This window comes from Staurois parvus, unplaced genomic scaffold, assembly GCF_062004578.1.
Source record: "Staurois parvus isolate SC_StPar_1 unplaced genomic scaffold, SC_StPar_1.0 ptg000232l, whole genome shotgun sequence".
Lineage (NCBI taxonomy): Eukaryota > Metazoa > Chordata > Amphibia > Anura > Ranidae > Staurois > Staurois parvus.
In genome coordinates this window covers 5,553,177-5,563,552 of record NW_028318028.1, presented here as the reverse complement: position 1 = coordinate 5,563,552, position 10,376 = coordinate 5,553,177, and the positions used below count along the sequence as shown (strand labels likewise).

General features: G+C 42.9%; 1 protein-coding gene across 1 annotated transcript; it reads left to right on the top strand.

Annotated features, from left to right (window-relative positions):
- Window positions 1-1,606: 1,606 nt before the first annotated feature.
- Window positions 1,607-2,554, top strand: LOC149460280 (olfactory receptor 5V1-like). Its single transcript, XM_089679930.1, has one exon. The coding sequence runs from the start codon at window positions 1,607-1,609 to the stop codon at window positions 2,552-2,554; it is 948 nt and encodes a 315-aa protein (XP_089536056.1).
- The last annotated feature ends 7,822 nt before the right edge of the window (window positions 2,555-10,376 follow it).

Below are 10,376 nucleotides of genomic sequence, written 5' to 3'. Positions count from 1 at the left end.
GCATTTAGCATTTGGGACAGTCAGCCCTCCAGCATCTTTAGGAAGCTGCAGTGTTTCATTTTAATATTAGAATCTCTATTCAGAGATCTGATTTGGACATAACAACATTCAATTTGTTTAAATCTTTTTAAAGTTATCCAGACAAGGGTGTTATGAAGTATATACAGAAGTGGAGCCAATAACTCTTTATTACATTGGTTGTTCCCACCACTGCAGTAGTTTATATAAACGATTACATTTTGATTAAGTTCAGCTATCAGACCAGGTTGATTGAGTTTTTGGTATTTGGACAACTCTATGGAGATTCTGATGTCTATTTACTGAGGCCCAATATTTCTACTTGTTTTATCTGGTTAGTACAGCTGAGCAGTACTTGGAAGATGGGGTTCACTGGGAATAACGTAGATTTGTCCCAGGGGGGGGAATTAATTAACTAGATTCATTCACGTTTCAAGTTAGAACGAAGTGTCTCCTAAAATTAGTAAGACATTGTCTGCATATAAGGCATTTTTCCCTTTGTCTCTCCCCTCTGAAAACCAACATTACTATGAATATGAATGTTCTCTCCCCTCTCAAAACCAACATTACTATGAATATTAGAGGCTGGGGGCTCAATAGCTAGGGAAATTAGATAAGATGACAATGGGTCTAAGTGTTTTTACCTTAATGCATTCTCAGCATTGAGGTAAAAAAACTCCCCACTACTTGTTCTCCCTACTCCGATTCCTACACATTTGCTTGCCTCCTTTCACTGCCTTCATGGCTCCAGCACCACTCTCCTCTTTTCCGGGATTCACAGGAGACACTGAGAGCATGGATGCCATAGGCTCCTGCTGTTGGCAGTCAATCTCCTGTGATTAGGAAGCAGGGGCATGGCTTGCTAGCACTGTGTGTATGGTTGCGCACAACCCGGCTTGGGAACACGCCCACATGGGTGCAAACATAGCAAATGGCTTGCTAAGGGGGTACTCGCAGGAAGAAGGAGCAGAGAGCACTGTCAGGGGACAGCTAAAAAGGAGGTAAGGGACTGCACTGTGCAACATTGTTTTACATATCAGGTAAGTGTAATATCTTTTTTATTTTAGTCAAAAAAACTTTAATATCACTTTAAGGAGAGTGGTTCTGAGATGAGATTATTCACACGGACGTGGGCCATTGAGTTTGCATGCAATAGTTCGAACCAAGTAAATAAAGTTGAGGCCTAGGCCAAAAGTATATAGAACTTGTCACTCCGGAATAATAAATTCCTCAATGACATCTAATGACAAGATAGTTTGAGTCAGCTCTAAATGGAGAACTTTAAAAGTTCACTCAACAAGGTGCGTTTTAGGGCTTCTTGACCATTTTTATTCAAACTTTGAGAAGTGCAGACAATAATATATACAGTATGATTAAAGTGGTAAAAACGTGAGACTGTTATAATAAATATAGTGTATATCTAAATATACTGTATGAATACATGGCTATCATCTAAGGTGGAGCGGTACAGTCTTGCAATACGCATACCAAATCACATGGATCTCCTTGTTGTCATAAATCTGATTTCCAAAGACCACCCCTAAATATGCATATGATTTTTTTTTTTTCAAGATCAAAGAACAAAGCAATGTTTTCAAGTCCATTAAATCGTACCATGGTGACATTTTTCTATATTAAAGGGATCACTGATGAGTCAGATCTCCAGATTTTAATCTTCATCCCAGTCCTGCTAATTTATTTCATCACCCTTGGTGGCAATGTGACCATTCTTCTGCTCATTTGTTTGGATCATCACCTGCACACTCCCATGTACTTCTTCTTGGCCAACTTGTCCATTGTGGATGTGTCTTCTTCCACCATCACTTTGCATAAAGTCCTAGTCATCTTCATAACTGGAGATCACATGGTTTCATATCCAGCATGCATAACTCAGATGTACATTTTTGCATCCTTGATTGGACACGAGCTTCTAATTTTGTCTGCAATGAGTTATGATCGATATGTTGCCATCTGTAACCCATTGCGTTACCACATGATTATGAACAGTAGAGTTTGCTCTTTGCTTGCCATCAGCTGCTGGTTTATGGGCTTCGTACAAGTCCTACCTGCTGTTGTAATCTTCTCAGGCTTCTCATGCTACACCTCTAATGAGATCAACCACTTCTTCTGTGACATGATACCTTTGATAAAAAACATCTGTAATGACACTTCTGTATTGGATATTGTGTTTTTAATCCAAGGAATCTTTGTTATAACACTACTCCCCTTCCTTTTTACCTCAATCTCTTATATTTTTATCATATCTACCATAATGAGGATCGTTTCCAACACTGGAAAACGAAAAGCCTTTTTTACATGCTCCTCACACCTAACAGTAGTCATTCTTCTTTATACAACACTTGTCTCCCAGTACTTGACACCAACATCATTGGGAACATTGAATGCAAAGAAGATGTTCTCTCTATTCAATACAGCAGCTGTTCCCTTGTTAAATCCTTTAATTTATAGTTTGAAAAATAAAGATGTTAAGTTAGCTGTAAGGCGTATGTTGGGGTTCTGTAAAATCATTGGCTGAACAATGTTTAATTACAATCTGTGGTGTCAAGACCATATTTTTAATTATGTATAATTTCTAAAGATCATTGTAAAAATAAAATTGGAAGATAATATACTATAATCGTTTAGAGCTTTTTTTCTGGAAAAAAAATAAAGCCCTCTCAGGCCCTCTTACTAATTCAGACTTTTTTTTTTTTTTTACTCATCTCGTATATACTCACTTAAGTCTGCAATCTGAGTCCCTGGTCTTCACTGTTTTTCTTTTTGTAAATATTAAAACATTAAAATGGTATCAAAACGCATCTGTCATACCATAAATGTTGTGCAAGTGGGAATTGTGCTGGCTGTGATTTCACATGTGCTAAAGTTGACCTGAACTCAAAACGTGGAGATTTGCTATTTTATATGGAGCAGCCAAAAATTGACATTGGACCTAAGCTAAAAGTAAAAGTTACTTTTTTCTGACATTCCTCCCAAAAAAAAAGGAGCACTTTCTGATATGGTGCCTAGGTCCTTCTGTGTCTACAGCCTCATAGCTGTAGGCCCTTCTGTGTCTACAGCCTCATAGCTGTATATATCTTCTGTGAGGTTAAAGCAGCTCTATAGATTATGCAATTTTCTTTCCTTTCACCTCCCAGTCAGTGTTGATGTGGGAATCCCTCCTGCAGCACTATTGTGTTCTTTCAGCAGATACACGAGCTCTGTTGAGCTCATTTCACCAGAGGTGCTCATTCAATATAAAAGTGCTGTGAAGTGGATTCTTCAAGAAAGTTGTGTATTTATTGATCACTAACTGCTGCTCAACCGCACTATAGCTGAAAGACGGTTACAGCACGATTGTCCAGTTCTGGAAGGGTGTCCTTGGATGTCCTCCCAGAATGTGCCCCCAGTGGCCTAACGGACACAGATGATCATGTGATTAGGTAAAAGGCCAATCACAGTGTCCTTTTACGACATGATCAGCTGTGTCCAATGACACAGAAGATAACAAAGTAAATACAGTTGCCGGTTATTGGCAGCACTTTCCTCACACTATCACAGTAACAAGAAAGTGCTGCCAATAACCGGCAAATGTGACAGGGGAGATCTGCACTGATAATCAGGGCACTGATTATCAGTGTCGCCCAGCAGTGCCCAGCAATGCCACCTAGCAGTGCCACCCATCTGTGCCCAGCAGTGTCACCCATCAGCGCTGCCCAGCAGTGCCCCCTGTCAGTGCCACCAGCCAGTGCAGTCAGTGCCGCCAGTCAGTGCTGCCCGTCAGTGCCTCCTCATCAATGTCCACCAGTGCTGCCTCATCAGTGTCCATCAGTGCTGCCTATCAGTCCAGCCTCATTAATACACATCAGTGAAGGAGAAAAATTACCTGTTTGCAAAATTTTATAATAGAAACAAAACCTTTTTTTCTTTTACATTTTTTGCTCTTTTTTTGTTTATAGTGCAAAAAAAAACCCCAGTGGCAAGTAAATACCACCAAAAGAAAGTTCTATTTGTGTGAAAAAAATTATAAATATTTCTTATGAGTACAGTGTTGCGTGACCGCACAATTGTCATTCAAAGTGCAACAGCACTGAAACCTGAAAATTGGCCCGGGCAGGAAGGGGGTGAAAATGCCCAGCTTGCAAGTGGTTAAAAACAGGTTAAAACACCATCAACTCGTTTTCTTGGTTCTTTAGTTGCCACTTCATTAGGAAAAAAAGAGTACAGTACGCAGTACAAAGGGTGGCACGGGTGCACAAAAATCAGGTGTATATATATACAGTATATGTGATTTTGCAGCTCCGGGTAGGGGGCGCATGAGAGACGTAGGGGTCAATTCTGGGTAGGTGTCCCGGCCGGTGATTACCGGCATCTCCGACGGGGGGGGGGAGAACTGTTTGTAAACAATACAGTTCTCTCCCCTGTCAGCTCCTAGCACTGTGCAGTGCTTCATTTTAGCACTGATCACTGTATTGGTGTCACTGGGGATGTCAGTGACACCAAGTCAGTTCCCCCCGGTGTCAGAAAGCCCGCCGCTGTCCTGCAGTCTTGCTAAACCAATAATGTAAACCAATTACGTATATTCATGTAAACCAATTCCTTTACATGTATAGGGATTTTTTTTAGCAAAGACATGTAGCAGAATACATTTTGGCCTAAATTTATGACGATATTTGATTTTTAAAATTTTTTTACTGGACATGTTTAATAGCGAAAAGTTGAAAATATTTTTTTCTCAAAATTGGCGATATTTTTTTTTTACAGTGCAAAAAATAAAAAATGCACAGGGGATCAAATACCACCGAAAGTGATCTCATTTGCGGGAACAAAACCGTAAATTTCATTTGGGTGCAGCATTGCATGACTGCGCAATTGTCAGTTAAAGTAACGCAAAAAATGGTCTGGTCAGGAAGGGGAGTAGATCTTCTGAAGGGCAAGTGATTAAAGTGTGCTGTACACCTTTTCCTTATGAAGTGGCCAATAAAGAACCACAAAACACAATGATCAAAAAAACAGGTTAGAACACCATCAATAAGATCATTAAATACAGACCTTCTTGAAGAATCCATTTGGAAACACCTTTGTATTGAATGGGTGCCTCTGCTGACCACACACTGGTTGCATTTTGTTGCTTTATCCAGTTTACTAAATGTCATTCTGGGTTGGATTTTCTACCCAATTTCAATTGTTTTGTTGCTGTAAACCAAGAAACAGTCAAAAATTCAACTTGCCACGCTGTGATTTTTAGTAATTTTTAGCCTTCTAAAACTGCTACAAAAATCCAACCCTTATAGTCTGTACTAGGGTCTGATTTATTAAGCCCAATTTACATTACTGTAGCGCAATATCAGGTATCATGCATATGTGTGATTTTTGTGATGTAAGCCAGCATTCACACTAGTGTAGCATGTGTGAAATATCTATCATGCTTTTTATTCCATTCATTGCTAAAGACACTCCAAATGCATCAAGCAAGAAGTGTTTTGTTTTGCGCAAAAAAATGCAAGGTTAAAAAAATGTACAAAGCTCAAAAAGCTTTTTTCACATGCAGGGCAGACCATTGAAATGAATGGTCTGCCCCACAAAATATGGTGCAGTATACCTTTGTTTACTAACTGTGGACACTAACAAAAACCTAAATTTGGGCAGACAAATCTTCTATCTCAGGAAACTTTCTAAACGAAGAGCCAGTTTATTGTCCTTCAGACTTTAGGGGAGGCTGGACTTTGTCCAGTGGGAGTGGAAATTTTCCTGACAACAGTGGTAGTAAACATTGCCCCATTTGGTATTAGAGGGAGGAATAGTGTCCCATTGTTGGTGTCAGTGGGCAGAATACTGTCTCATTTAAGTGGGAGGAATAGTGCCCCAAGGGCTAGATAAAGCCAAGCAAAGGGCCACAGATGGCCCACAGGCCGCAGTTTGGAGACCACTGATCTATCTGATTGATACATATACAGATTTGCTTCACTTGGGCTGTTAGTTGTGAATTGTCATTTACTATCATCATATTTTGTCTGACATTTAATTGCAATGTAAAAAGGTTCATGGCATCAACAACCTCTACAGATACCTGAATACTCAAAGGATTAATTATATAGCCAGCTCTCTCTCTCTATATATATATATGTACTGCATCTCAGAGAAATGCCACTGTAAACGTATCCTGACTTATACACACAACCAATTACGGACAGCCCCATATACATAAAAGATCAATAGTAACAAATCCTTTATCAGTGTAGAATTCCAATACACCAGTGACGTAGCATTTGAAGGAAAATATAATTTTGAGGAAATATCCAGAGTGGCTGTAATACTGGACTGCAGGGCTTTCATGGGGCTGTTGGAACAATATTCAGAATTAAAAGATTATAAAGCACAAGGGAGAATTATAGCAGAAAGACACGAGGAGTCAGCCAGTTGACCGAGTAGGTGAGTGGATCAGCTATTTGTATATCATGAGTCTGAATGATAACGTATTTTATATTCCTATAAATGACCTCCTTTTCCAAGGATCTGCATTTGACAGCATGACATTTCAGAGCCAGGAAGGAAGTCAAGGCTGGAAAATGTTACTCTGCCCGGCACTAGGATCATAGTTTTAACAGGGAGCAGAAAGACAACAATCTGCAGTTGTCCTGAGTACATGTCATGGTCTGAAGGGTATCTTTACTCAGGGACACCAGTCTTACATACAGTATATTATTTGCACTGCTCTAATGGTCAAATGCACCCATACTCCCCAGCCCAGTCATTACCTCATCATTCCCATTTTTTTCACCTTATAAAAATGCCCACTCACTTGTTGTACATCAAATCACAGCATCAAACAGTAGAAAAACCTCATGCCTGGGTGTACTGCATGGGTTAGGACTCGTCTGGGTGTGCCAAGATGGTGCCCGAGCTGGATGTATGTCACCGCAGACTGGAAGCTGTGCCACGGAGTATCTACGCGTTGCGTCACTATACCATGTGACTTCATCAAGTGAGTGGGCATTTTTATACATTAAAGAGTCTGATTTATCCAGTAATACTGCACTATGAAGGATCTTTCTTTCACTTACCATGGTTTATGGTGAGTGATATACAATGCTGGTGTATCTATCCTGAGAGGTCTGGAAGTACAGATCACTTACCTGAGAGGGGAACCACAGGAGGAGTACAGAGAATACCAGCTATTACTGGCAAAGAATCTAGGAGTGATCCTGGAGGCTTAGTGGCCCTTTTGGGTCACAGAGTGGAGGTGAGGGGGCATTTTAGCCATGGAGGATATGTGTGCTGACACCAACACAGAAATCATCACTTTCATCACTTTGCATTAATTTTTTGCTGTTTGGAGCACTATTTGGAGGATTTATGAACTTTATTTAATTTTGAGTGGAATATATTTTGAAATCCTACATCTGAGTTAATTTGGTCACTTTTTATCACTGGTCACTCGAAGTGTGGTTTATTTATTCATGAGGGGTTTATTTATATATAATGATACATGTATGGATTGGTTAATAAGGCACAGGTTCTGAAATTTTTACCAGGACCTCAGGTCACATAGTATTTGAACACTCATATTGCAGCACATTGTGGCACTGTATTTATATTATTATTATTATACAGTATTTATAAAGCTCCAACAGTTCGCTCAGCGCTGTACATTACAATGGGAGACAGAACATGCGACAGTACGATAACAATACAATGTGATACACGAGGGGTTCGAGGGCCCTGCTCTTTCAAGCTTACAATCTAGGAGGGAGGGGATAGTGGTACAGGAGGAATTTAAATATCCCGCCCTGCGCTGCCATTGGTGCCCAGCGGGCGGCCACGGCTTCTACTGCGCATGCGCGAACACGAACGCCGCGGCCGGCCCGGACCTAGTGCCCGTGTCCCTGCACAGGGCGGCGCACTGCGCCTGTGCCGGGACCATCGCTGCGGGGATCGTGGAGATCCCTGACATTGCCCCCCCCATGGGCAACCTCCGGATGCCCACCCGATCTCTCCACCACGGGTGATCGCGAAAAAACCTCCGGACAAGTCTGGGTGCATGGACATTATGGGCTGGTTCCCAAGAATTGTCCTCAGGGCCATAGCCCTTCCATTTGATTAGGAATTGGGTCTGGCCCCCCCCCTCCTTCGGCACTTCAGGATTGTTTCTAACTCAAATTCTTCTTCTCCTTCGACCGTTATGGCCTCCGGAGGTCTAGATTCTCGTTCAGGGAAGGCATCTGGGATCACTGGTTTCAGCAGGGCCTCCGGAGGTCTAGATTCTCGTTCAGGGAAGGCATCTGGGATCACTGGTTTCAGCAGGGACACATGGGAAACTGGGTGGATCTTGAGTGTGTCAGGGAGGACAAGTTCATAAGCCACCTCGTTGACCATCCTCTTAACGCAAAAGGGGCCTATAAATTTAGGTCCCAATTTCTTTGAAGGGCAAAGCATCTTTAAATTGGATGTCGCTAACCAAACCTTCTCCCCAGGCCGCAACACCAGATCTCCCTCCGTTTCCTGTTGAATGCCTTCTTGTAGTCCTCTTGGGCCTGACTGATGGCCTCTTGAAGTTTTTTGTTGTTTGCGGAAAAAAACATTACTACATCTTGTGTTGCTGGAACTGGGCATTCCGAGACCAGATCCGGGAGGAAGACGGGGTGAAACCCATAATTGGAAAAGAACGGGGACTGCCCCATTGCTGAATGGCAAGCGTTGTTGTACGCAAATTCCGCCAGGGGTAGAAGTGGAATCCAGTCATCTTGAGTAAAAGATGTGTAGCATCGCAAGTATTGCTCCAGGGTCTGATTGGTCCTTTCGGTCTGTCCGTTAGTCTGAGGGTGGAACGCAGAGGAAAGGGACAATTTGATGTCCAGGGCTTTGCATAATGCCCTCCAAAATCTTGACGTAAACTGGACCCCTCGGTCCGAGACAATGTCTTCGGGGACCCCATGCAGTCTTACAACCTCACGAATGAATACTCGCGCAGTCTTGGCTGCCGAGGGAGTTTTCTTCAATGGAATGAAGTGGGCCATTTTGGATAAGCGGTCCACGACCACAAGGATTGCCATGTGGTCTAGCGATGGTGGAAGCTCGACTATAAAATCTAGCGAGATTCTTTGCCAAGGTCGTTCAGGAATTGGTAAAGGCCACAGCAGACCCCAAACTTTGTTCCTTGATGGCTTGTTCTTCTGGCAGGTGATACAGGATCTTACATAGCCCTTACAATCTTTGGCCATGTCCGGCCACCAGAAGGAGCGTCGGAGAAGCTCTAGGGTCTTTTCTGTGCCAAAGTGCCCCGCCATCGGGTGGTCATGGCAATGTCCCAAGACCAGGGTTCGGGCTTCCTCCGGCACCATAATCCGATCTTCCTTCCATAGGAGTCCCCCCTTGTTCTGGAGGGGCACCCCGACTGGGGTTGATACGGTTGTGGACGCCTCCATTATCTTGGAACGAAGGTCCGACTGAAGTGCCAAGAAGTTACCTGAGGACAGGATAGTGTCCGGCACTGGGATCTCCTTGGCGTCCTCGTAGATGCGTGATAACGCATCTGGCTTTGTATTTTTTGATCCAGGCCTGTACGTGATGTGGAAATTAAATCTCGAAAAGAATAATGCCCATCTCGCCTGTCGTGGGCATAAACGCTTGGCGGTCCTCAGGTATTCCAGATTTTTGTGATCTGTAAATATCAAAATGGGGTGCCTCCATTCCTCTAACGCCGTTTTGATCGCCAGTAGTTCTTGATCACCGATATCGTAGTTTTTCTCCGCGGGGGTAAGCTTCCGTGAGAAAAATGCTACAGGATGGAGCAATTCCTTGGTGCCCTTCCGCTGGGAAAGAATGGAACCTACTGCATTCTCCGATGCATCTACCTCTAAGATGTAGGGTAGGGCGGCGTCTGGGTGACCCAAAATGGGTGCCGAGGTGAACAGCTTCTTCAAGGCTTCAAAAGCTTCCTGAGCCTCTGGTGTCCATCTGAACCGAGTTCCAAGCTTGGTTAGCTGAGTAATGGGGGAGACCAGACCCGAGAAGTTCTTGATGAACTTCCGGTAAAAGTTTGCAAACCCGATGAATCATTGGACGCCTTTCCTGTCCGTGGGTTCAGGCCAATCCAGAATTGCAGCGACCTTCTGAGGGTCCATCGCGACCCCGCGGTGGAGATAATCAGGCCCAGAAAAGTAATGCTGGATTGTTCGAAGCAACATTTATCTGCCTTGGCGTACAACCCATGCTGCCGCAATTGCCCCAATACCCTTGCTACATGTATTCTGTGCTCCCCCAAGGAAGGTGAGAAAATCAAAATGTCGTCTAAATAGACGATAACAAAGATATCCAGGAAGTCCCTAAAGATATCATTCACAAAGTGTTGAAAAGTGGCC

Excerpts from the sequence above, each read along its gene's own strand:
- LOC149460280 (XM_089679930.1), top strand. The coding sequence starts at position 1,607 with ATGTTTTCAAGTCCATTAAATCGTACCATGGTGACATTTTTCTATATT.